The 27,242-nt window shown below is 47.0% G+C and overlaps 1 protein-coding gene across 1 annotated transcript in view; it reads left to right on the plus strand.

Moving 5' to 3' along the window:
* The window catches only part of CACNA1B (calcium voltage-gated channel subunit alpha1 B), a 296,223-nt gene that overhangs the window by 163,622 nt on the left and 105,359 nt on the right, over positions 1-27,242 (plus strand). Inside the window, exons 11-17 of the mRNA XM_051636571.1 lie at positions 564-653; positions 4,468-4,677; positions 13,428-13,540; positions 16,926-17,038; positions 19,110-19,241; positions 20,112-20,184; positions 24,860-24,977. Coding sequence (XP_051492531.1) covers positions 564-653; positions 4,468-4,677; positions 13,428-13,540; positions 16,926-17,038; positions 19,110-19,241; positions 20,112-20,184; positions 24,860-24,977 — 849 coding nt within the window. The remainder of the gene's footprint in view (positions 1-563; positions 654-4,467; positions 4,678-13,427; positions 13,541-16,925; positions 17,039-19,109; positions 19,242-20,111; positions 20,185-24,859; positions 24,978-27,242) is intronic.

The following is a 27,242-nucleotide window of genomic DNA, read 5'->3' on the forward strand; positions in this document are numbered from 1 at the left end:
CCAGAGGGAAGGAATTGTACAGTGGGTGCTGTTAAGATTATGCTCACTGATTTGTGGCAGTTGCTTTTGACGTGGCATTTCTGCTCCTTAAGGCTTGCTTGGTGATAAACTGCATCCAGGCCCCATAAATGCTAACTTCTTAATGGTGCACAATGTAAACACCATTAATGTTTTTAATGGCTAGAAGCACTCATCTCCTAACCCACGGGGGCTCAGAAAGATCCAGTGTCCCTGCCCAGCCTTTCTGCTGTACTAAAAGGTCCAGCAGCTGTGGTGACTCCCCCCCTCTGCCTCCTGCATCTGCTGGGCTGAAGTCTAAGCATGCAAGCCTATGCCTGGCAAACCTGCAAGGTCCAGAAGGTCAAATAAATAAAGGACCCTGACATCTAAGCACACGGAGGCCCTGCAAAGTTGTAGGTTGTCTGACTTGCTTCAGCTTCCCCTTATGTGACAACTTGAAGCTGGCACTGGGAAGCAAATGGTGACCCTGGAGAGTGAAGGGAGGGGGAGATGAAATCCACTCTGAATGCTCACGGGGTGTTTTCTCTTTAATTTGCACACAGTGTTGAAAAGAGCTGCAATAAAGAAGAGCAAAAATGACCTGATTCATGCTGAAGAAGGTGAGGACCATTTCACAGACATTTGCTCTGTTGGTGAGTACTGGCTTTGCATTCCCTGAGGTTTAGTTCTCCACCTAAATGGGTTCTTGTCACGTTTCCTCTGAGCAGTTTGTTGCTCCAGAAGCTGCAGATTCAAGGAGGACAATTATGACTGCTCCTGCAGCAGCATTCAACTTACCAAAGCAAATGGCTTGGTGGCTTCACCCTCTTGTCATGCTGCCCTGCTCAGCTATTGCATGCTGCACCCCTTGAAAGAGCCCTGCTTGGAGAATCCATGCTGTGTTGGCCAGGCTTTGATTCTGCTTGGAACATGCTCATTTATGGTAATGAAGCCTAAATATGTCAAATGATGCTGCTAAACCTCATCTGTTGTGGGGAGGAGAGGAAGTGGACACTTAGTCACATCTGCCACTAAAGCATGGTGTACAGTTCTGCAGCCTTTGCTGTGTGGGTAAATTGGGACAGTGGCCCTGAGTCTCTCAGTCTCGCCTTAGAAGAACACTTTAAAGCAATTCACCACATTTTTAAAGGCAAATGTGGAGATAAACACTTGTGTGCCTGCAATTACCTGCATACCTGCAAAGCAGAGTGCAGCACTGATGGTGTGAGTTTGGTATCTTCAGCCCTGGAGAACAGAGCACGGTCAGGATGCAGAGATGCTGCTGGTTGTGGGGCCAGAAGAGAGAGCTGATCCCTGTTGCCAGTAGAAAGGCAGGAGTTGGTCTGGGTTTGCAGGGGGAGACAGGCTGAGAGCAGACAGCACCCTGAGGGGAGCTCTCTGGACATCAGCAGAAAGACCTTTCAGGCCTGGGCTTTTACTTGCTGTCTGGGGAGGCATCTCCCTGCCTGCTTTGGAGTTAGCTCTTTGCTTATTCCTGTCCCTGATGCTGGAGTCTGGGTTTTGTTTTGCTGCTGAAGCAGCAGATGTTCTCATTATCTCCCAAAGAGCTGCCTTGGCACCCCAGTTACCACAAAGCAGCAAATCCTGGATGCAGAAGAGCAGCAGCACAAACAGTACATTTGAGAGTATGTGCCTGTACATCCGTGCGAGCACAAGTGCCTCAAATGCTCTTTGGAATTTTGTCATTAACATTTTAAGAGATTACAGCTGCTGCTGGATCCCCTCCCCTCCTTGAAATGAAGACCTGGTTGCAGGAAATGAGTGTTTCTCAGCACCTCACGGACACCATCACCCACTGCTGAACTGCCCCAATCCCCCAGGCTGCAGCTTTTGTGCCTGAACTGCTGACACTTCTATGAGGGGGTTGTTGTTGAAAGAGGGGGGGGAAAAAATGCAGCAACCGTGGGCATTTTTGTTTCGTTTCATTCTGGGCAGCTCAGCTCCCTGCATGGATAACGAGGATCGGTCCTTTTTGTGGCCCATGTGTTCATGGTTGCAATAACGATGAGATCTTTGTATTCATATCCAAGTCCCTCCAGGCTCTGGGCACCCATGCCACACAAACAGATCTTTGGATTCAGGGTTTCAGGTGGCAACGGATGACGGAGCATCTGGACTCGTGGCTAATCTGATGCAGAGCTGGGAACTGTCTCGGGAGCAGATGGCAGGGAAAATAACAGCAGTGCTTTCCACCTTCTGCGAGTGGTTCACCCACTTGGGGAAAGTGTTTTTGCTTTTGGTTTGTGGTGCGAGGCAGAGAAGAAGAAATGGATAAAGCAGCTAGTGCTGCAGGCTCCTGAAAAGGCTGAAACTCTGCAGAACATCAACAATCAGATCATATGGGCAATTACGCATAACGAATCTGTTTTTGAGAAGAGGGTTTTTTGGATGGTTTCCTATAATGTCTTGCTGATGGGAGCATAAGGAGTGGGGAAGAATGAACAACACAATTACTGAGTGCAACGTGAAGATGAGGGGTAGAGACTTTGACAGGTCTCTTGCTGGCTGTTGACTGAATATGTTGCACTTTAATTCAAACACAGATGCCTCAATGAGCCTTATAATTGTGTTCTAAAGCTCCATAGTGGTAAACAATTCCTAGTGTGTTCTCTGGAGTTATTTTTAACATTTATTCTTTTCTTTTGCCCTAACTCTCAGCCTTTCTTTCTGCACTAGTAAGTGTCAGCAGTAGATGCTGGTTCCCTCTGCCTTCCCACTCTCCACGCTGTAACAGCCACAGGAGCCTGTCTTGATTGTCAGACAGAGAACTCCAGAGAAGTGGATGCTTTCTGCTTTTAGATCAGTTGAAATACTGCTGCTTTTCTTTTCTGGAAGATCAGCAGAGCCAGTAGAGAGGGGACAGAAGGGCAGCAGACTATTCCCACGTGCATCTGAGAGTATAGATTGGCTTGAATATCTGAGACGTGTTAACCTGCTAATGAGTATGACAATACAGTGCAGCTGGTGTCTTAACCTCTAGTTCATTTTGTTGTCTTAAAGCACCAGATAAGCACCATGATTATTATTATTTTTTTAACTCTCTTTTTAACTGCCAAAAGGAGGATTATCTGACTTAACAGAACCAGAACACTGAGCTTTTCTGCAAAGAGTTTGTCCAGACCCTGACCAGGGCCAGCCCTGCGCTCAGTGTGTTGCTGGGCAGCCAGAAATGTGAACTGAAAGAGCTTGTGTTGCACTGAGGAGGCGGCACCACGTGGCTGTGAGGCTTGGAGAACCCTTTGCTGTCACGTCTGGGTGCTTCAGCCTTTCTGTGGCCGCTGGGTTTGTTGTTAATGTGGGATGAAACAGGGTGAGATTCCCACCCCTTCCAAGTGGGGAAATGTGGGTGCACCCAAGAACAGAGGCTGCTGAAGCCAGAACACTTGGTTCATGTTACTCAACCATCTCCAGTGGCAGCCCGTGCAAGTCCCCTGCTCTCGGGGTGCTTGGTCCAAGACAGGACCCGATGTCCTGGTCAGCTCTATCAGCTGGGAGGCTCCATCCCATGATGTGGAAGGACAGTGGCAAATCACCTTGCTACAAACCATCCTAAAACAAAGCTTGTCCATGATTTCTGAGGGGTGCCAGCACGAGGTGCCACAGGCAGAGGCCAGCCTGCAGTAACCATGATCTGCTCTGCTTGAAGCAGCATCTGTGGCTGTCACAGAGGACCTCCAAGGGACCTGTGTGTGTCACTAACACGTGCCCACTTCTCTTGTCTCTGAGTTGGCTGAAGATGGCCTGTGCATCATTTGTTTGAACAGTGACTGTTGCCACAGGGGGAGAGCTTATATCAGAAATAATTTCTTCTGTCAGGTTCCTAATATTAAAAGAGTTGACTCTTTTCCAAGGTTTCAGACCAGACTCCAAATATAGCTGATACAGGCAGAACTGGTACAAATGAGTAGCTGTGTCCAAAACTTGATGCATGGAGGCAGATTGAGCCCTCTGCAGTAGAAATACTTGAAGTTGGAGAGTGAAACGAGGAGATTTCACCCAGTTCAGTGGTAAGGGTTGGGCCTTGGGCCTTGAAGCAGGGGAAACTGGCAACAAGAAAGCTGGTCACTGCTTCCCAGTTCCAAGAGGGTGTGATCCACACCATGGGCAGAAATACCACTGTGCCTAGTACTTTCTATCCTTCCCAGTCAACTGGCAACCTGAAAGTTTTGTATTAAACTGGAAAAATCAGGATCATTTCAAAGGCTTGGAAGCCCAGTTTCTTTAGGTGGTGGAGCTGAGCATTCATTCATGAAGTTGTAAAACCCCAACCTTCATCCCTCATGATGTCATTGCAAGCAAGATGCCCTTGCTCTGCCCATACTCAATGTGCCCAGCTTTCTGCTCAGCCCTGTTGCTGGTGTTTGGGAAAGGGTCTGTGTGCCCAGGATCCTCCTCCAGCCTTTTGCCTGCTGGGATGTGGTGTTGTGACTCTTCTTTCTGTCCCAGGGTCTCCTTTTGCCCGTGCCAGTTTGAAGAGTGGGAAGAATGAGAGCTCATCCTACTTCAGGAGGAAAGAGAAAATGTTCCGGTTCTTCATTCGGCGCATGGTGAAAGCTCAGAGCTTCTACTGGATTGTCCTCTGTGTGGTGGCCCTCAACACGCTCTGCGTTGCCATGGTACACTACGACCAGCCAGAGAAGCTCACCACTGCCCTGTGTGAGTACTGAAGGCTCCACTTTTCCTCTAGTGAGGTGTTGAATTTTGATCATTCTGAGCGCTGCTGTCACGTCCCAAAAGATCTGGTTCTCGGCTTCCTGTGCCTCTTCTGAAGGAGGGTCAGAAATGCATAAATTCTAGTAATTCAAGAGTAAACATAGAATCATAGAATGGTTTGGGTTCAAAGGGACCTTAAAGATCACCTAGATCCAACCCCCTGCTATGAGGAGGGACACCTCCCACCAGCCCAGGCTGCTCCAAGCCCCATCCAACCTGCCCTTCAACACTGCCAGGGATGGGGCAGCCACAGCTTCCCTGGGCAACCTGGGCCAGGGTCTCCCCACCCTCACAGCAAAGAATTTCCTCCCAGTGTCTAATCTACATCTCGCTTCTTCAGGTTTCAATCCATTGCCCCTTGTCCTCTCAATTCAGAAAAAATCCACAGGGACATGATACTGTTTTGAGATGGGAATATGACCCTAAACGTCAGCTGCAACTTCAGATTCAACCACATTTAAATCTTGTCACATGGCAGAAAGATTTGTTCTGCAGCAGATTTTGAGAGGAAATGGGTCTGTACTTGGCTATGGGCAGGTTGCACTGGTTAACCATCATTTGCCCAGAGATCTGCAGATTTCCCACCACTTTGCAGCTGATTTGCATCCACAGGAGATGTCTGTGGTGGACGTACTTGAGTCTTTGCCAGCTCGTATGTCCCTGGGATAGCAGCACGTGCTGCCTGGGAGACAAAACCATCTATCTGGGCTTACAGAATCATGCACTAACACACTCCTGTTGAAGAAGTGTTGCCATAGCCAGTCTTTAAGAGGTTGCAACTTTACAGAAGGTCTTCTTTTCATCAGTGTGGCTTCCTCTTGGGGTGTGTGATTCCTTCCTTACTGGTGTGTGATGAGATGGGAGAGAGATCATGATCCCATTCTGTGAAAATAGGAACCATCCCATAACAGAAGATTCTGCCAGATTTGTACAAAAGCTTCTATTTTAGCTTGGTTCCTGTGGTCACCTGTCAGTTTAAGCTTCAGGTAGTCTAGAAGTACCTTTGAGGTATTGTTTGTTTTGTTTTTGTTTAGTTGTGGGTTTGTTGGTCTGGGTTGGTTTTTTTTTTTTTAATTGCCTATTTTTTGCTCTATGTTGAATCACGAACAGGCAGGTTTTTGCAGTCAGAGCCTTTAGGCCTCACAGTGTGACTCTGAGGTTGCAAAGTTGCTCACAAAGCCTCCTTTGAAGAAATGTGGAAGGTGAGGGACAGAGCTTTTTGTTTCTTTGGAGGGAGGTGGTAGGATGTGACTCACAGAGCTGGGAAACTTGTGGAAATTGTTAAGAACATGGTGACACTGAGGGTGGCACACAGCAAGATTTTCCTTCTGAAGAGAAGGTTGGAGAGCTTGTTCCTGGAAGACAGAGCCTTTCTGACTCTTTACATTGGCCAGGATTAAATCTCTTGTTCAGCACCTTGATTTTCAGACGTGGGTAGTTCAGAATTTGTGAAGTAAAACTTCTGAAGCAGGAGAACAGAAGACCAGGAAAAATGATTCCAAAATATTTCAAACCTTCCAACTTTATAATGTTTGCTTAAATGATTAAAGATAGTTATCTACCTATTTTTCCTTCATTTCTGTATAAATTAGATCCTTAAATTCTATCCTCAGGTCTTTATTATAAGGAAGAAATCTTTTGAAGTGTTTTTTTAATAGACCTGAAAGGTCAAGAACACTGCTCCAACTTCAAAAAACTCCCTATTAGTGTTTGCTGAATATTTAATGCCACCAGGTAACTGGAGCTATGATGAGAGTTGCATAAGAAGAACAGAAATTTCTTTCAAATGTGGTTTGTTTGGGGCTTTTTTTTTGGTAAGACTTAGACTGCCAAGAGAAATGGATTTACACAGAGAAGTCAGTCTTGCTTATTCATTTCCTCAATTTAACTGAGGAAATAATAAGCTGGATTGGCAGAGTCATCAGAAGTTGGAGGCTTAGGATTTCCTCTTGAATTAGGACTAAATGTCTAGAAAGAAACTCCTGCTCTAAATCTTCAGATTTATAAACTCATTTTGGGAACACCTCGTGCAGTGACTTTTCTGAGGGAACATGAAGAAATCCATGAGGCAGCAACTTCCACTTAATATTCACGTGAGATCAGAAATAGGTTTTTTAATAGAATGAAAGGTACACCTCCAGGTGGGAAACGTCTCTGGGACAGAAGCCACAATCTAGGGTCCCAACCTACCTCAGACAAAGACAACAAATAGGGAAGGTTGAAGTTCTGTTGTGCCTGGGATCAGGGATTGGGGTGGATCCTTCTTTCAGGAGCTCTTCGTCTGCCCAGAGCTGTGAATTGTTTCAGGAACACTTGGGTAACATGCAGGAATTCCTTGGTGCTGAGATACCACCTAGCTAAGAATGAGTGGTCCCTTTAATGGAAATGTCAGAAAAACACCAAAAAAGGTGCTCTTGGGAATTCAGTCCTCAGCTTCCTTCCAGCATTCCTGGGTCTCATCTGCCCTGTCTCCATCTTCTCATCATTTCACCACCGTTTTCTTGTCAGACTTCAGTGTCCTTTGTCCATAAGGAAACACCTGGAGAGATGTTCTTCACATGAAACCCTTAGATCTACTAAAGTTAAAAAGAGAAGTGGCCACAGATAAGTGGCCCTCACTGTAACTGGTGAGGGGCAGCACAGAAGTGAGTCCTGGGCAAAACTAGGATATCTGAGGAACTGCAGGTTTGGTGGATGTTCCCATGTAGGTGTAAACATTGGGTCTTTCACTGGAGGGCTACAAGATTTGCCACTGTGACATAAAGGATTAAAAGCCAGGGATGCAGAACGATTGGTCATTATGGAAATTCTAAGATACTCTAGATAATTATCTTTGTTTGGTTTTGGTGGTTTTTTTTTTTTTCAAAGGTAGTTTTCTCCAGGACAAGAAGCAGAGGTGCCATGGGTTCATTCTGGTCTGTCTTACTGCAAAGTGTAATGGAAACTCTTGGAAGAAACATGTTTGAATGGAATATGAGAGCAAAGATCTTCTGAGAACTGTCCTCTCAAAAGCCTTACAACCTCTACCTCTTAAATTACAAGAGTTCCTCCCAACCCTCCCAACTCATCAGGATGATGAGCTGTAGTGTTGGATTCACACCTGCCTTTGCATTGGTAGCAAGCTAGAGGTTCCTGCCCACTTTTTCTGGGGAAGTTATAGTTTTCATAACATAATCTTCCCTACTGATCTGAAGTTTCATCTTGAGTGCAGGGACTATTTTATATCTTAAGGTACACGGCACTTTGTTTGGACTTAACAGGTTGTTTTGCTACTGGAGACATGGTAAGAGAGGACTTGGCCCCTCTCACTCCTGCCTGCACCACATGGCAGCCAGCCTGGTTAACCCTGCAGCAAACACATTTACCTGCCTGTGGTTCAGTCCTCCAGGAGAGCTCCTTGAAATTCCTGTCCTGCCCAGGATTTGTGCACAAATCCATTAGCTGGAGGCAGAGCGAGATATGACAAGCCCAGGGGATTTTCAACAGCTCCTGGAAATAGTTGGCAAAATCCTTTAACTGGAAGAGTGACAGAGCTTAAAAGTGGCTTTAAAGTTAATCTCTGGTGAGTGAACTTTGCTACGGAGAAGCAGGGCTTGGCTAGGCTGATGGAGAGCAAGGGAGAAGTCACCAATTCTAATTATGTTGCTTCATGGAAGGTGCTTAGAAATGAACTGATGAGGAGTTTTGTGAACTGTAGCAGTGGGTGAAGTCTGGGAGGATCTGCTAAACTCTGAAACTCTGCCCAGGCACCTCTAATTCAATTATACCTGTCCCTCGGGGGAAAAGTTTAATTACATTACAAATTAATTTTACTTAAAGAATGGTTGGTAAAATCCTAGGGGCCTGGACTGCTTCATTTTTCCCTTGGTCTTTTCTTTTAACTTTTCTGTTCTTAAATTGTTCTGATTAGCTTTCTCAACTTGACATCCACATGGCAGCAAACCTCTTTGGAAAAGGAACTGCAGGAGCTCCAGAGAGGGGCTTGGGATTTCTTTAGTCCTACTGAAAGAGTTGGTGAGACATTATTTTAATTCTTGGGGGTGAGATGAACACAGGGCACAATTTGTACCCCTGTAATTAGCCTCAAATTAGATCAGGGGTTTTCCCTCTCTGTATGGGAAGGACCCCAGTGTTAAATTGCATCAGGAGTTTTCTCATCCTGCACATAGACATTCGGTGTGTTCTGCTCATGAAGCATCAACCTTTGGTTAAACAGGTTGCAGATTCTTATCAAAATATATATTTCATGCAGCCACTCATAATTGTCATCTATGTGCCTTCATTTCCACCACTGCCAGTATTTTCAGAAAGAATAGACTCCTGTCAGAAGCCACCTCTGGGATCTAGTCTAGAAAATCATAACAGAGATCTAGTAGTAGCAAAGATACCTCTTCACCCAAGGACAGCAAACCAAGTCCCTGATGAGGGCACACTGTGGTGATGCAGCATGAAGGGACTGTCAGTCAGGACTGTCCATTTTCAAAATACATGTGATACCTTGAGCAGAAGTTGGATGCCTGATGTGGAGGCAGCTGAGGGCATTGGTGTGCCCTGTGCTGCGCAGGAGGCCAGCAGAAGTGGTGCTGCTGGTGGTCTCCTCTTCCTCTGGCTGAAGCTGTGGAAGAAGACTGGAATCAGAGCTCCCTTGCCTCCCCAGGGTGGGCTCTAGGGATCATTGTGAGAAGGTTTTAGGATTGGATCAGTAAGGTTTCACGTGGCCTTCTCTGCCCTTCATGAAGCAGCTCTCTCCTTTTTTTTCTCCAGCGAACACTAGAGTGATCCTTAAGTTGCTCCTAAATTTATATCTGTGTGAAAACAAGATCCAGAATGTCTCCTTTTTTAACAAATACAATATTTGAAAAGAGTATTTTAATGAAAATGGCCTGGGCATGTCTTCCATGTGTGCCTCACAATGCTGAACCACGTGTTTGGTGCAATTAGGCCTTTTTGGATGATGCTGTTTGCCTTTGAACTAGATAGCCAGCTCCCTCTGGATATAAATGTGGAGCACGTGCAATTGCAAGGAGAAGACTTTCTGAAGCAAGAATATTACTTTGTCTGCTGAACTTTTCATGTCTGCTTTGTCAAGAGGAGGAAGTTAGACTTGGCTGAGGTTCTCCTCCTGGTTGGCTTAATGTGTGAAGAGAATGAGGAGAAAGAACCAAAGCATTAGGCTTGGTACCTGCTTCTAATGACATTGGACTTGGAGACAGGGAAGAAATGGAATAAATCCAAGGATGATTGACTAAAAAGAGCTGCTAACTGTCTAATTCAAACGTATGGGGCAAAAAGATGCTAACATGGCCTTTGCCAATAGCACAGATTTGAAATTAAATAAGAGTATTTGTATCAAAGTTCTTTTCCTGAAATCACATTATAAAATGCTTCTGCTTAAGGCAGATTAAATTACATGTTAAGGTCTGAATACCAGGAGGTCCAGACAATGAAATTGCATTTTCAATTATATGGGCAGGGCCATGTCAGAAGAAGTTGTGTCTCTGATCCATCCGCTGGAGGAGCTGATTCATCCCGAGTCAACCCCTTCTGCCCAGGGAGTCACGATGTCTGTTTTTTTCCTGCCTCCATCCCTTGTCCTCACAGCGCTGTGACTTGTAGCATCTGGTACCTGCTGAAATACAGCTACAACTGCCTGATTTGAGGTCTGATCTAGATGGAAGTCATCAGCTGTGACAGGGCAAGCTGGGTGGTTCTTCAAGAGCAGCGGAAGAAAGTTGTTCTGGCGTGTTCCAAGCGTCTAACGTTTCCTGCTCCTTGTATTATTTAATCAAATATTATTTGATTCTGTTTTACGTAGGGCATTTGTTATCTTTTTTTTCTCCTGTGATGTTCTGGTTTTACATGTGTGTTTGCAGGATGTGTCAGTCTGATGATGGGAGATTGCACTTGTTGATACCTGGATTTTGTTGGTACCTCTGCTGGATTGGTGACTGAACGTTAATCCTTGTTTCTTTCCTTCTTTTTCTCCTTGAAATGGTGGTAATAGCCTTGGTGAAGTGTACTGAGGTCTGTTGGTGAAAATATTAGTAGAAAATAACCCCACTATCTGGTATTTTTGTTATTCTGTGAGAGAAAATGGGGTGTATCTGAAATGTAACTCTTAAAGGTGAGCCTGGTGGAGAGATAAGAGGAGAAGAATCTCTCTGCCAGCAGGAGATATGAGGCAGGCAGAGATCACACAATGCTTTCTGCAGGTCTGCTCTCCGGCCCCTCCTGTAATTTTACATTTTGTCTGCTAACTAAGCAAAGCCACCAGAGCCAAAGCTTTGTTTGATATCAACCCTTGTGACAGGGAGACTGTACATTGGAGTCATTCCAATATGCACGGTGGGGCTTGCTGAGCCTGCAGCCTGGGAGGGGAGTGGTGACTTCCCAGCCAGGGAAAGACACACATGTCAGCACAAACCCTGCTGCAAACTGTCTCTCTGGGCTGGGAACTGCAATAGGGGACAGCAGCAGCACAAACCCTTCCACACCCAGAGAAGATGTGTCTGCTTTTTATTTATAGTTTTGTCTTCTCTTTCTTACCATTTCCAAAGCACACAGGGTGCAGAATGGAAGGTCAGGATCTGGCCTGGGAGCTTGTTTAAGCTTCTGGTTTACAGGGCCAGCTATTAAATTACGAAGGATTTTAACATTCTCACTACTTCACAAGTGTGATCTTTTAAATTATATGCAAGGGATTTCAACACCACTGAATCCATGGTTTTTAACTGTTCTGAATGTTGATATTGATTGATTTGTCAGCCATTTCATATCATGCCTGTCCTTGGTTCACTGGGTCCCTTCCTCACACCCTCTGCACTCCTGCAGTCAGGTGGGTTGCTTGAAACTGTGGGTAACTTGACTCTGGGACCCACAGTTTTGGAAACAACTCTTTGCTCCCGGAGTTGTTGTCCAATGTCAGAAAGGAGAGAAAAGCTGTAACATGCTGCAGGTGGGACCGTGTTTCTCCAAGCAAATTGCAGGCTCAAAGGATGTGAGGGAGTGTGTTGCTCCTTCTTGTGCCCATGCCTCTCCCTGGTGGGGCTGATGGAGCCTACCTCTAGATACAAAAAAAGCTGAGAACTCAGCAGACCTCATACGTTGTCATCTTATTCCTCAACTGTAAACACTTTGCCCTTGATAGTGTCCTTTGATGATACTGCTCCTATTTTCAAGGAGAATATGCTACATGGTGTAATTAATACCCTCCTGCTACTTTCTCTCCTATTGCAAATGTTGGCAGAAGTGTCCCTGTAGGCTCCTCACTGAACTGTTAAGAAAACCTTTCCCATCTGGTTCATGTTTCCTGGATTTCAGTTAACCTTATGCCCATGATATTTCACTGCTGTCTTTTGTTAAAAATTGCGACCTCCTTTTTTCATGTTTTGATGCTTGAAGCTGCATTTTTCAACTCCAAGTGACAGCATCAATGAGGGGTGGACCTGGGCCACCCATGCTCCTTTGATGTGGATGTGCCAGGCAGCGAGGGGAGTGAAAGCCACACAGCTTGGAAGGACCCTCCTTCTCTCCTCTTTCCCAAACTCCTGAGCTCAAAACACATATTGCAGCAGCTTTACAAAGCACTTGGCACTCAGGATTCCTTGAGATGTTCCTTGTTGTATCTTGGACCCTTGTCTGTCCATGGGCACCTTTGAGCAAAGTTTTGGCTGCCTCTTTATCATCCCTGGAATCATAACACGGAAATTACAGACAACTTGGCTGTAGCACCTGTGCTGCTACAGCACCTGAGAACCTCCTGGACTGTGCTGAGCAATGGGATAAACCTCCACCCTTTCCAGTTGGATTCTTTTCCTCATCTTTTCTCCAGAGGGAGAGGTTTGCCTTGTGCTAGTTGGTTTGTTTTGGTAGCTTAGAGGGTTTTTGCCCTTTTCCTGTTTGTATTTAACATTGTGCTGTTTCTGTTGATTATTGGCCTCCAGATCTAAACTTGCATGACTTAAAATGCCAAAGGCAGTGTTTTCTGTACTTCAAACCCTAAAAAACTTGATGTGGAAATTGAAGGTATGTTCTTTCTGCCCTTTACTTCAGCACAGGCGATAAATTTTCCCATCCAAAGCGTCACAGCCTGTTTGCCTGTGGTAGGTGAAGCAGAAGGGAACGGAGCTTGTTCTTCCATAATGATATGGTTATACAGGCATAATAAAAATCAATGTGGCCACGTGCTAACAGGGGACACAACACCTCTGCATATGAGCTCTGAGAGGCAGCAGTTTTCTGGGGTGTAGAGATATTTTCATCATGAGAGGAAATTAAAAAACCTTCCACCCCCCTCCCAAACCTGCCAGTCTCATGCAGGTACAGAAGTCCCAAACATCTATTTGCAAAGCATTCTCTGTGCAATGAAACGGGACCCTTAGAAATATCAGCTCCAGAGCTTTATTTTGAAATCCCTTTACACAGAGGATGAGAATATTATTTAATGCTCATATCAATGTTCCCTCAGCACACATGAAGCGTTGCCTTCCCAGTTTGTGAGGGATAAATACAGCTCGTGTGCATATAGAAATCATTATGTGAAACTGTCCTTAGGGTCTTGTTTGTCACTGCAGAGGGATTTTCTTCTGGCTGGAGGCAGTTTGTGGAGTGAGAAACTACCATTGCTCCCCATGTGAAGAGATCCTCCTACCAAGGTCTTGTGGACTAATTGAATCTCTTTTTCCTTTTTCCAGATTTTGCAGAGTTTGTTTTTCTGGGTCTGTTCCTCACTGAGATGTCTTTGAAGATGTATGGACTGGGGCCAAGAAACTACTTCCACTCTTCATTCAACTGCTTTGACTTTGGGGTGAGCATGTGGGGCGTGTGGGTGAAGTGTGGGTGAAGTGTGGGGCGTGTGGGTGAAGTGTGGGGCTCTCCTGTTATTTGGTGGGGCTGGACCTTTAAGGACAATCCGTGGGACATGGGGCTGGAAGTGTGTTTCCTGCTGGGAGAAGTCATTGTACAAATCAGCTGCAGTGAAAGGCATTAAGCTTCCCCTAGTTTTCTTCTCTGTGCAGAGGTGTGACAGCTGGGGGCCCTGGTTGCCTCTGCAAGCTCCAGCCCCAAACAGCGCTCTGATTATGGAGAGATTGTCTCTGCCATTTAAATGAGGTGATTGAAAGACAAAAGCCTCACACATCTTTCAGCTCATCTCCTCTCTCATCATCTTAATGGCCTTTCACCTCAAGACACAGAGGCAGCACTTGGCAGACCTGATTGCCCAGAAGTAGGAGTCTGAACACACCATGAGTGGCAGCCAGGCAGTAACTCCAACCCTTGACTGCAGAAGTTCCCCTCCTTGTGCCAAAGCTGCAGCTTTGGAATGGGAACAGTGGGGCCAGTTTAGACTCTGCCTAACAAGGAGGGTCGCAGGCAGATGCTGATGTGTTCATTAATAGCTGTTAGGCTGGAATCATTAATAGCTGTTAGGCTGGAATCTGTCCTCCTGGAGGTCAACTCGGTTTCTTTTACCTCTGGTGTGGGCTGAGCTCTGCATCCCAGAGGGGGAAGTGGTCTGTGAAGTCTCTTTAATAAAATAGAGGTGAAATTTATGATACAGCCAAGGGCAGGGGGAAACCAGTTCAGGTCACGGTACACGTCATCCAGCCCTTCTCTCAGAGATTTAGTCTGTCATGTCTAGTCTTTATTTGTCAAAATGTTGGGATTGATTCTTCTCCACCATGGAGTAAAATTCCGTGTTTCAGTCCTGCACCCACGAGGAGGAGGAGGTGTTCTTACCTTCAGAAGATAACCTCTCCTAAATCCAAAACCTACAGACAGTCACCTTCCTTTTTTGGCAGCATCAGCTGGAAAGCTCAGAGCTGAATAAACTTAGAGATGGAAACAGCCAGCCCAAGAATCTCCTGTGTCCGACAGACTGAGATGTTGTGTCAGGCTGCCCCAAGCGTGGGGTTGTCCTCTCCATGGTGGCTCAGTGCATCAGGCTGCTCTTTCTGGCTGCACAGCCCAAAGGATAATGCAGAGACACAAACTGTCATGAGGAAACCAGAGCAGAAATCCCACAGATGATGTGACGTGTCCCTGCATCAAGAGTTGGCCCCTAATCTGGGGGGCAGAGGCTGCCCCCAGCTGAACCCAACCAAGGTTCAACTCTGCTGCTGTGATGTTCTGCAAAGGCTGGAATGAAGAGTGTCCCACAATCAAGGAGGGATGGACCTGGGCCACCCATGCTCCTTTAATGTGGATGTGCCAGGCAGCAAGGGGAGTGAAAGCCACACAGCTTGGAAGGACCCTCCTTCTCTCCTCTTTCCCAAACTCCTGAGCTCAAACCACATATTGCAGCAGCTTTACAAAGCACTTGGCACTCAGGATTCCTTGAGATGTTCCTTGTTGTATCTTGGACCCTTGTCTGTCCATGGGCACCTTTGAGCAAAGTTTGGCTGTATCTTTATCAGCAGGCGACTGGCACCCAGCTGTCAGTGAGCTCAGGGCATGCTCAGAGACCCCAGCTTCTGTAAGCTGAGTTGAAGACCTTTGGTGGCCAGGCAGTGTCACCTAGTTAGTCTTGCAAGGGTCTGGTTGCCTTGTTTGCATCGTCTGGTGCCACACTGGCTCCATGTCCTTCCCTGATGGATCAGGGAGGCTCTGAGCTGCAGCCAGGTTGCCCCCATGCTCCCTGGATCCAGGGTGCTCCTTCTACAACAAGAAGAGCTTGTACCTGATGGTCAGGGGTAGGTGACTTAAGAGCTTGCACTAAGCAAGAGATAATCCTACAAGGTCTCTCTGCTTCCTGTCATTGCAGCAACAGCAATAAGCTTTGCTGAGGGCTTCCCAGGAGGTAAAGCTGTTGTTCTGCTTCTAATTTTTTCTCCTTTAGAGAATCCACGGGGATCCTACTTCTTTCTATGTTCCTTCCTCCTCACCCACCTTCCAGCCCCCAGAATTAATTCACCCTCACTGGAACATCACACAGATCTGTGGCCAGTTTAGTTTGACAAACCAACAAGATGAAAATTCAAACAGAAAAAGTGACACAACAAATCAGAGCAACATCAGCCTTGGGAGACACAGTCCAGTGGGGTCTGATGTGAACAAGCTCCCAGGAGCCCATGTTGAGATGCCAGGGAAATTAATTATCAGTGTAACATGTGGAGAGTCTAAGGAAAGGTTTTTGCTGGTTCATGAAGGATTCCCAAGGGTTTTAAGCTGTGGGAGATAAGTTTTAGTTCCTTCTTTTTCTGATGAGAGAAATTGGATGAGCAACTGTTGTGTATGTCCCTTTCCCTCTGCATTTTCTTGAAGCTCAGGGTAATTTTCAAAAGACATCCAGGATGCTGTGTACAAAAGGGGGTTCCAAGGTGCTGAGTCCCCCAGCACTGCTCACGTGCTCAGACCCAGCCCTGCCTTCCCACTAACACTCCCTCTCCCAGCACAATCCAGCTGCTTGCTGGGCTCTGGTGAGAAGGTGTTTATGGTGTGCTCTGTGCAACTGGGGTTCACAGTCCACAGGAGCTCTGAAATGCTGGGTTAATGCAAGTAATAACAGCAACTGGCAGCAAAATACCTGTCCTCTCTTATTAACTGTGCAGGAACCTGTGTGGGTATAATTGCCCTTTCCAGCTGTATTTAACCCACTACTACTTTGGCCTTTTTAAAAGAAAGGATTTCAGAGAATATTTCTTTATCACCTGAGGTTAATTCTCTGCCAACCTTAAACAGACAAAACAAAACTGAAGAAAACTCACCTTGACTGGGGACAATTTATTTTGTAACCTGAGGCTGAGGATGGGGTGTGCATGCTAGAGGCTTTTGCAGGATCTCTTAATAGCTGTTGCCTTAATTGCTCTCCTAACGACTCTCAGTTGCCAGAATGTGCTGGTAGACCTTGCCCAGAGCTTTGCTCTTCTGCAGGGCTGTGGGGGAAGAGTTTTGGTACTACTGATGGGAAGGAGAGGATGAAGGTAGTTTGCTTGCTAGAGAAGAAAGGAAAAAGTTCCTATCTGTGATCTCCTGTGTGTCTGTCCTGCTTCTAGATATTGCCCTTCTTTAGACTGGATTGCAGACAGTTGGAGCAAGGTTTTTTAGTGCTGTTGGCTAATTTATGATTTTGCTTTCATAAGAAAACCCTCACAGCACAAGCTCTGATCCTTGTTCTGGCCTCAGCCTCTCTAGAAGGACCACAAAGATCTAAGCAGAAATTGTGCCTTATGTAAAATGGACTCTTCTTGCAGGTCATCGTGGGAAGTATCTTTGAAGTGATTTGGGCTGCAGTGAAGCCTGGTACCTCATTTGGCATCAGTGTTCTGAGAGCCCTGAGACTGCTGAGGATCTTCAAAGTAACAAAGTAAGTCCAGCTCCCTTTCTGCTCACGTTAGACTGCTAGTGCCATATGAAACCTGTATCACCAGCCTCAGAGCAAATAGTAAAAAAAAAAAATAATCCACAAACCCCCTAAAAACCAGGTCCCCAACACCCCTGTACTGACTGGCATAGAGGTGGTGTTAGCTGCAAAGTGCAAGCTCCTTGCAAACTTCAGAGTTGGCCTGAAGACAAGTGTCAAGCAGAGGAGAGCCTGTGGTCACCAAACCTTCCCTGAGGAGAATCAGCTCAGCTTCTTTTCCTTAGGGGTAAACCCTGAGTAGGTTTGGTTGCAACTTTTTCAGTTGGAGATATTCTCCCAAGAGGCCAAACTTGCCCTGAAACCTCTGTCACTGTGTTATGGACACAACTTTTCTTGGAATGGGTGCAATGAGAGAGCAAGATCCTGCTTGCCCTCGGATGGATGTGCCTGTATCATCCTCAGCACAGAGAAACACGGGGTGTTTCTGTCCTACACCTGGGGAATGGAAGAGGAGGGAAATGAAGACAAAGAGAAGGGGAAAGATGGTGATTCTGCTCTTCTGATGCAAGCTCTGAGCTTGTCTTCTCATCAGCAGATCAGACAAATCCATGGGCTTCCTTCTGCTGGATGCCCAGAGCTGCTCTGCAGGAAGGAGCTCAGTGCACGGGGCCGTCCCCAGAAGTTTGCATCAGGAGGGCAGAAAACACTGCTCTGGATGGCAGCTCCTGGTGTTGGGTGATGGAAACCAGAGAAGTCACTGGAGAAAAACAGGAAAACTTTCCTCCATGGTCTCAGACTCAAAACTTCCACCAGAAGACACGTGAAATGGCTCAAAATGGCCCTTCCCCCTGCCTGCTCCAGCCCTGTTGTTCCATGTGCCAGTTTGTCCAAAAGGAGACTGTCAAAAAGCTCCTCTGCTTAATAGCTCTTTCTGCATTTCTGATTCATTAGTTTTTCTAATACAAGTGCTCTCTGCCTGTTCTCAACAGGGCAATAAAGCCAGGACAGAGCTGTCTGGGAGCACCATCCCAGCACACTGCACTCAGCGTGCCTGCCTGTGTGTGTCCCAGCACCATCCCTGGGGACAGGGGAGATGAAACCAAACCAGCTTCAGGGTCTGGCAGGATGCAACTGGGATGCATCAGCCAGGATTTGGGCTGAGCCGTTCCCTGTTGCCCTGTTGGAGTTAATGTCCTGGATTTGTTTTCATCCTCTGAGGTGGTTGGTTTGGTCCTGGATGCTTAAACTGTGTGGTTGAATTGCCTCAGCACAGGCACTGCCTGAACATCTGTGCTAAATGGCTACAGAAAGGGTTAAACATGTGGGAGGGTAAGTCCACTTGTGGATAAGGCACAGGGTGTTCTGTAGGTTGGAAGGACCCAGGCCAGGGTGTCCTGCTGGAAAGAGCAGTTTATTCCTGCTCCACATCTTACAAAGGGAAGGGTTCACCATCCCCACCTTCAGTGTCACATGGATGATATCAACACATCCCTGTTTTTCATGCCTCTACTGACTGCTCTGCTGGATGAGAAGGTGCTGAAAGGTTGAAATCTGTACCAGGAAAGGGGATACTGAGAAACTAAACTGGACTCTGTCACTGCAACACGTGGCTCTGCAGGGGTGCAGGTGCCCCAGGTGACCTGCCCTGCCCGTGCAGTGCTCTGAGAGGGTTTGTCATTCTATGAGCTGTGTTTTCCAATCACAGAGGCCCCTTTAAAGCTCATACAATCTCAGACAGGCCTGGGTTGGAAGGGATCTTGAGGATCATCTAGTCCCAATCCCACCCTGCATGGGCAGGGACACCTCCCACCAGCCCAGGCTGCTCCCAGCCCCATCCAACCTGCCCTTCAACACTGCCAGGGATGGGGCAGCCACAGCTTCCCTGGGCAACCTGTTCCAGGGTCTCACCACCCTCACAGCAAAGAATTCCTTCCTCACGTCTAACACAAAGATGCTGATATTCCCTGCCACTCCCTTGGTGATCCATATCCTATGATGTGGATCCTATCAGCTTCTCACCAAAGGCTCTTCTCCCACTCACCTCATCTCTCTGCTGCTCTGATCTCCAACACAGGTACTGGAATTCCCTAAGGAATCTGGTGGTCTCCTTGCTGAACTCCATGAAGTCCATCATTAGTTTGCTCTTCCTGCTCTTCCTGTTCATCGTGGTGTTTGCTTTGCTGGGGATGCAGCTCTTTGGAGGACAGTAAGTCTAGTTAATTATTGGCCTGTCAGGGCTTATCTGAAAGGAACCACCTGGAATATCCAAGGGAAGAAGGGGCTGCTGGGCTCACAGATTCACCTCATGGGTGCAGGTTTCAGCCTGAGATGTGATCTCTGGTTTATAGAGGAACAATCCCATTTTGGTGCTTTTTCTTCTTTCTTTTTTCTACTATAACCCAAAATTTCTGTGTCATTCCATGGTCCCCATGAGCACCCAGACCTCTGAGACAGGACTGTGGGAGGCAGGCAGCACTTTTTCTGCTCTGAGGGAAAGACAAGTTCTTTTCCTGGCAGCCAGAGAAACAGGATTGATTTATTTTTTCCACTGGGAATATTTTGTTGGAAAACATAATTTTGTTGAATCTGATTTCTTTTCACTGAGAAATACTAGTTGTGATGAAAAGAATTACCCCAATGTCACCATCCAAACTCTAGTATAGTTTTTGAAATGAAAAAACCACACAAAACACTTCTATTTTTTAATCAACTATTATTTAACCTTCAAATAATATTAAAAAATAAATAAATTGATGAATTTGAATTTGACTTTCACACTCAAGAACAAAAGCTCCTTGGAATGGTTTGTTCCACAAACAGCACTTGAGATTGTGATTGTTCCTTTTAATTGTGGATGAAAATGAATTGCAAAGCATCACAATTTTCTCTAGGAATAAAATGGAGTTAATGCTAATAGTTCTGTTAAGCACCTTCTTGGAGACTGTGCTGTGGCTGCCTGGGGTGTTGTTGCCAGGTGGAATAAACATTGCTCTCTGCTTTGGGTTACAGGGTGTTAAGAGGCTGCACAAGGCTTGCTGGTCCCTTACAGCTCTTGTTATTTCTTACTTCTCCCTAGATTTAACTTCCAAGATGAAACTCCAACCACGAATTTTGATACCTTCCCTGCTGCCATCCTCACAGTATTCCAGGTAAAGCCATATCTTGTCCTGGGTGAGCATTAGAAAAGAAATTCCTGGGCATCTCTTCCTGCTTGGGGGAGGCAAAGAGGTCCCCAAAAATCCGTGGAGTTTAGGAAAGGGGAATTTCTTCCTTCTCATGTATTTTGCCACGTTAACTAATCAATGCATTTAAAAATCAATGCTGTGGAATTATGGAGGTAACATAGAATCAGAGAATCCCAGACTGGTTTGGGTTGGAAGGGACCTTCAAGATCATCCAGTCCCAACCCCCTGCATGGGCAGGGACACCTCCCACCAGCCCAGGCTGCTCCAAGCCCCATCCAACCTGCCCTTCAACACTGCCAGGGATGGGGCAGCCACAGCTTCCCTGGGCAACCTGGGCCAGGGTCCCAGCACGCTCACAGCAAAGAATTTCCTCCTCATGTCTCACCTCAATCTCTCCTCTTCCAGTTTAAAGCCATTCCCTCTCATCCTATTACCCCTGCCCTTGTCTCAAGTGCCTCCCCAGCTTTCCTGGAGCCCCCTCAGGCACTATATGGTCTCCCCAGAGCCTACTGAACAAAAGACTTCTGCTAGGAAAAAAAAAAAATAGTGATTAAATAAACATTTCTCTGCTGAGCTTAGTCTATGGGGGCCCAGCTCTGTCTCTGGAAGGGCCCTGCCCAGTGTCACACAGAGCAGTGGCAGCACTTGCACGTGCTCCATTGCATGAATCCTCTGCTCTGAAATCCCAGCCAGCCAGGGAGGGGTTGACCTGTTTCACTTTCTCCTCTGGTTGCCATAATTTAATGAGGAGAGAGGCCTGAGCTAGCTCCAGGCAGGGAGGAAATAATGCAGCAGTTTGCAGGGTAATAGCTCAGGAGAAGATAATGCTGGATAAAACTGAGAATCAACAGGGGGGGGCACAGAGAGAGGCATCAGCCTTGGGCAAGTTCATGTGATGGCAGGAACAAGTCACAGTTCTGGCAGACACAGTGCTCAGATTTAAAAGCCTAATTTTGCAGCTCTTCTCTGGATGCCTCTTTAAAGTAGGGATTTCAGGTGTTTCAGTGGAGAGCTGGGGCTGCTGCACCCCAACCCGTGGGCAGGGGACACCCAGTCTGTCCAAAGCTGCTCTGCTTTATAGCCTTGTCCTGCACATATTGCTCATGTGGCCTCAAGCTGAGACTTGATCCCAGATCCCACTAGATCTCAGCAAGGCTTGGATTATGTCTTTGTGTCATGTCCCAAAAAGAAAAAAAGAAAAGAGTTGATGACATTTTTTAATTATTATTAAAACAGAGAGTCTAAATGTGCTCTGGCTTCTGCATAAGCAGCTTCCTATGGATATTGCTGCTCTCCAGAAGGGAAGCAGGTTTGGTAGTACTTACTCACAGGATATTGCAAATCATGGCAGATTAGTATTTGCACAGTGGTTTAGTGCTCATCAAAGAAAGGACTTACAGAAATATAAAGGGGCTGCTGCAGAGCTGGACCTGAACCTGAGTCGGGCTCTGGGTGTATGAACATCTGGAAATGCTGATGTTGTTTTGCTGTGGGACTGTAGTTATCCCTTCAGAACACTTAGCTGAAGTAGTTCCTTTCTGTTCCTGAGATAAATACCCCTGAAACGTAGTGGCTGTGGGATGAATGAAAATACTGTTGATTTTGTGGCTTTAGAATGTCAGAATTAAAACCATCAAACCAGCAAAACCACCAGCACCAGAATAACAGCGCAGCCTCACAGATACGTTCCCAGGCCATCCCCCTCCTGCCCTGGATTTCAAACACCAAAATGCCATGACAACCTTTCTTCAATCCAGGCTTTGGATCCTTTTCTAACCTCATCTCCCATCAGCTCAGGAAGCCAGCAGGCTGGTTTGCTGCTCTGGTGAGCAGAGTAACATCGTTCCGTGAACGCCTGTGATGCACGGAACCAACACAATGAAGCCAGATACACCCTGGCTGGCCCTAACCCCTCCTGGAGGGTCTTTGTTTAAGAGACAGTCTTCAAGTCTTCTGTAACCTGCCTTAACCTCTTTTATCTCAGCAGACCTGACTGGATCAGGGTCCTTTCTCGTGCAGCTCCCGGGACACGTTTGTCCTGGCAGCTGGTGGGACTTGGCACTGGGTGCAGCTGAGCCCCCCTGTTCCTAAATCCCCTTTGAAGAACATGGTGTGTTTTCCTCCAGCTGCTGGCTCCCAAGAAAGTCTTTGTGTTTTGTGTACACACAGCCTGTAATTAGCTCAAAAAATGTATATATACACACACACACACACACACACAGAGACATGAAAAATAACTATCTCCCTGTTCCAGCAGTCACTGAGCTGGAAGTGTTTGACATCCCTAAGCACAGGGACTCTGCAAAAGCAGCAGGACCTGATCCCCAGTAGCTGAGTGTCCCCTCTGTTAGTGTGCTCATTAATCCATTAAGATTTCATAACAGCTCTTGAAAGCTTTTTTTAATTCCATCACCTGATGGCTCCTCAGCCAAGCCTGAGTATTAAAAGCTGAGATGCACTGGGCAAATCGTTCATCTGGGGAAGCCAGAAGCAGTTCTGGGCCTGGGGAAAGTAAAAATATTTGGGCTTCAGCTTAATCCAGACTTCTCATTGCTTGCACCCCTGTCCTGTAGCAAGAAGTTCTCACATCATCCCTACATCAAGACTTTATAGAGCAGAAATTCTTTTATTTACTGGATGTGCTTTGCTCCTTGAGGGCTGCTACCTAATTGCTGAAGTAATGAAGGACACTAGGCCAGTGTGTCTGTCCTCTTCTCCTCGGACAACATCCTGAGCCCCACACAGGCAGGCTGGTTATTTCAGACCATTTATCTCTGCAGAAGTTCCATAAACCATTTTTTTTTTTCTTCCTTTAAGTTTTTGTTCCACTTTAAATTAATCCAGTTGGATCTTTAAACCCAGACCCCAACCTGGACTTGTTTTAGTTTGTGATACTTGCAGCTCTTGGTCTTCTGCAGGACATGGGAGTGTTCCCACCAGCTTCCCTTTCCACGAAAGTCTGTGTGGACAGAAATCACATTACAGTGATTCCCAGAAAGCACGAACAGTTGTGAATTCATGGAAATGATGTGAATGCAAGTTTTTGAACAGCGTTTTGCATAATTGAACACCAGAGCTGAAAGCCCAATGCCCTGGTTCCTCTTCTCTGCTGTAAATCCAGAGCAACTCCAGCCGTGGGGGTCAGGCTGCACAAGGTTACGTGAGACCAGATCCTGCATTTAGGAAACAAGTGTGTGTGTGTGCACAGGGTGTCCTTGTGTCTCTACTTGCTTCTTAGCCTATTGCTGTCATCAGCACCAACCTTGCAGCCACCAATTTTCTCTCTATCAGCAGCAGCCTGGGATTTGCAGTCATTCTGAGCGTGCTGTGGGCACACGGGGCTTGATTACTACAACACACATGGTGCTTGGGGCTGTCTGTGGCTGGTTGGTTTTTTTCCTTCTGCTAAACACAAAGACAACTTCCTATTTAGGACTTTGAGCTCCACATCTCAGTGGGCAGGTTTTAATTTACGGGAAATAAGTATCCTTGGACAGCCGTGGCAGAAGTGCTGATCAGCCCAAAGTGTTGCTGGGCTACAGCCACTGGGGAAGAACTGGAATGGTTGGCAACTCAGGCTGCTGCAAAATTAGCATCTAGCATGACAAGGCTTCTTTGAGTCTTAGGTGTTTTCAATTGTTTTGGTTAATTTTTCTGTTTGTCATGTGTTGGTTAATGAGGCTCAGGTCAGTATCCTGAGCCTGCAGCCAGGGCAGCTCTGCGGAGCTGCAGCTGCGCTCGCCGCCCTGCAAGGACACAGGAGGCACAGAGTCCCCTTCCAGCTGCCTTCATCTGTCCTTGCTTCTGCTCAGGGGTTGTTTTTGTGGCCCTGTGGCCTTGGAAACCTGCAAGAGCCTGTTGTGGTCCAAGCCTCACATGGCTGCCATGTTCATGTGGGCACCAGCAAAGCTGTCTGCAGCCTGAGGGACAGAGGGACAAGGGAAGGGGCTGCAAGAGTTTCTCCTCCTGCTACACAATCCCTCCATGGGTGCAGTGTGTTTGGTTTGGGGAGGAGCTGAGCAAGCCCTTTCTGTATGAAGTCAATCAAAGGAAGCTGGTGGTGGCAGAGATTCCACCCAGGGCACTGGGCTTAGGACTCGGAGTTCTCTCAGGTCTGGGGGAAATGCTGGGAGTGGAGCAGTTGAAGCCTGGTATCACTGCAGGACTTAAAAACGGAGAGAGGGGGAGAAATGGAACATGTTTTATTGGAGGTGAAGTGATGGAAGGTGGCTCTCACTGCTTCTCACAGTCGGAGGTGGGCAGGGAAGGGCAGGAATTGTTGCAACAATGCTCCCTCAGGAACAGTCCTCACTCCTCCTCAGCCCAAGCCAATGGAGAAAGTTGCATCCAGCCCCAGGTGAGACTGTCCAGTGCTGAGGACTAATGTTTAGCACTATGGTCTGCCAAACTCATATGCTCATACATTTTTACAGAATCACAGGATGGTTTGGGTTGGAAGGGACCCTAAAGATCATCGAGTTCCAACCCCCTTGCGTGGGCAGGGACACCTTTCACTAGACTCTCCTCCCAGAGCCCAATCCTGGATTGCAGCATTGAGCTCCCTGGCTCCCCCAGACCTCCCCTACTTCGTCTGTCCTTTGAGTCACCCTTTATTCTCCTCTCTCCAATGTCCCTGCAGATCCTGACAGGGGAAGACTGGAACGCAGTGATGTACCACGGGATCGAGTCCCAGGGTGGAGTCCACTCAGGGATGTTCTCCTCCATTTACTTCATCGTCCTGACCTTGTTTGGTAACTGTATCCTTGCTCGTGGCCTCGTGTGTCAGGCACCCTTCTGGGGGTGCTAAGAAAACCTAAGTGCATTTAAATTCTCACTGGCTTTGCTTTTTAAAACCAGATCACTGTTATAACTTGGCTCCTTACAGCAACCAGGGTAAGAGGCATAGATAAGTTGTCCATGTTGGTGTCACTGATGGTCTTCATTGTCGTTCTCCCATTTTAGATTGAGAAGGCACCACCGGGAGTTAATTCATGTTGTGAGAAAAATGATGGAAGTCAAGTCAGAGCAGGGCTTCTGTACCTTGAATATCTTCCCAGATTGCTCACAATAGGCCGGGGGAAGCAAGAGTTGTGTCATGGTTTGACTGCTCAAACCAGGACAAGTTAAAGTGGGTTTCATGTGTAAATCAAGTCGCCCTGTCAGATCAGATCTCTCAGTGCCTTAGCCTATGTAACAGCTTAACCAGCTGTGCTTTTCCAAATGTTTGGAATTGTCTGGTCTTCACACAATGCTTAAAACTTCAGTCCAAATCTTAGGTTTCAGGCTCTGGGACTGTTCAGTCATATTCCAAGACCTGATACCTCAAGTATCTGAAGATGTTCTGCTTTGTCAGGAAAATCGCTTGAGGAAACGGAAAACTTGTGTTCCCCCAAAAGGTCTCAAGGTGTCTGCTGGGGACCCAGCACCACTTTGACATTGGTTTTGTCCCCAGAGAGGATAAAAAAAACCAGCAGTCACATGGAGGTGGGATTGGGAAAGAGAGGCAGTGTTTTATAGAGACATGAGCAAAGATCCTCTCAGCTGCGCTGCCAGGTGTGTTTAGGAGGCCAGCAGAGCACAGAGGCTGTGGTGACTTTGTCCCTGCTTCACCATGGAGGCTGCTGGTGGGCTGGTGTGGCTGAACTGGGGACAAAACTGTTGGTGTGAGATGTTTGCTGGCTGCAGCCACAGGCTGTGCAGTGTCCAACAGAGCATCCTGAACAAGGGCATCTTAAAAACTGTTTCATACATGAGCCTTGCCCGGCTCGTTTGTTTGTTCCTTAAAAGAGGGGTAATAATGCTGAGCTTCATCACACTGCTTGAGAGCACTCTGGAGGGTTTCCCAGCAGTGAAAATCTTCCTCCTAGTTAGTCCCAGTATTCATTCTTTCCTAGGAGTCCTGTTTGGGCTGGCAGCATCAGCTGGGTACCTGGGCCAAAGGGAAGGGTCAGGAGGGCAGTGCTTGTGTTCAAGACATGGAGTTGTTATCAATGCAGAGCCCTTCAGCTGGGGGTCAGGGTGAGAAAAGGTGGGACAGCAGCACCCGTGGACTGCCTGGCAGGGCTTGGCTTTGCCTGAATTCTCCCTGTTAACATGACAAACCAAGGCAAGTGGGAGCTGTGCTTGTCACAGGAGTGTGTCTGTGTGGGATCTATCCCATCGCCCTGCCCGGCAGAGCAGCCGCGGTGCTGGGCCGGCTCGGCAGCTCCGCTCGGGCATCTGCCTCGTGCTGGGAAATATGTCCCTTTCCAGAAACAGGCAGCTTTGGAAAACTGGGTCAATGGAGAGCTGGGAGGCAGGGAGATCTCTAAATCCTCAGGGCTTGGCATTTGAAAATGGGATTAAGCTATAATCAGGCTTGACAGCGGAGCTGAGAGAGAGACTTTTAACCTCAGATCAGCTAAGATCCAGCAGTTTTGAGAAACAGGATATAAAATTCCTTATTCCACCTTTCATTCAAAGAGGGGGCTTCTCCATTGTCTCCTCTAGCTTTCATTAAAGGAAAGAGCTGGGGATGTTGGTGAGGAGGGAATAAGGACCAGGTTCACCTACTGCCACTGCCATGAGTTTGGTATTTGCTTGCCCTGGCAGAGTGGTGAGTTAAAACCTTCCCCACCTTCTCCCCAAATATCCTTCTGGCAGAGCCCAGCTGGGATGCTTTTCCTTCTGCTGTCCCTGCTGCCAAGGACAGCCAGGAATTTCCTGGCTGCTTCCCCAGGACCAGCTCCCACCCCTGTCCCATCCCCTTGGCCCACAGCTGTGTGCTGGTGGCAGGCAGAGCTCTCCCTGGGGAACTGGCTGTGTCTTCAGTCAGGAGGGGGATCTGGGCGTGATTTATTGATTCTCCCTGAATCCTGCAGCAGGGATGAGTTTGCTGCAGGTGGGTTTCTGTGTGCACAGAGTTGAGGGCTGGCTGACTGACTGGAACAACACTCAGAAACCTTTTTACTATGTCCTAGAAGAATTTTTTCACCAGTTTCTAGTGGTCAGAAGGAAAAACCTGAAGGAATAGATTTATTTCT

The sequence above is a fragment of the Apus apus genome, chromosome 19 (assembly GCF_020740795.1).
Source record: "Apus apus isolate bApuApu2 chromosome 19, bApuApu2.pri.cur, whole genome shotgun sequence".
In the NCBI taxonomy this organism is placed as follows: Eukaryota; Metazoa; Chordata; class Aves; order Apodiformes; family Apodidae; genus Apus; species Apus apus.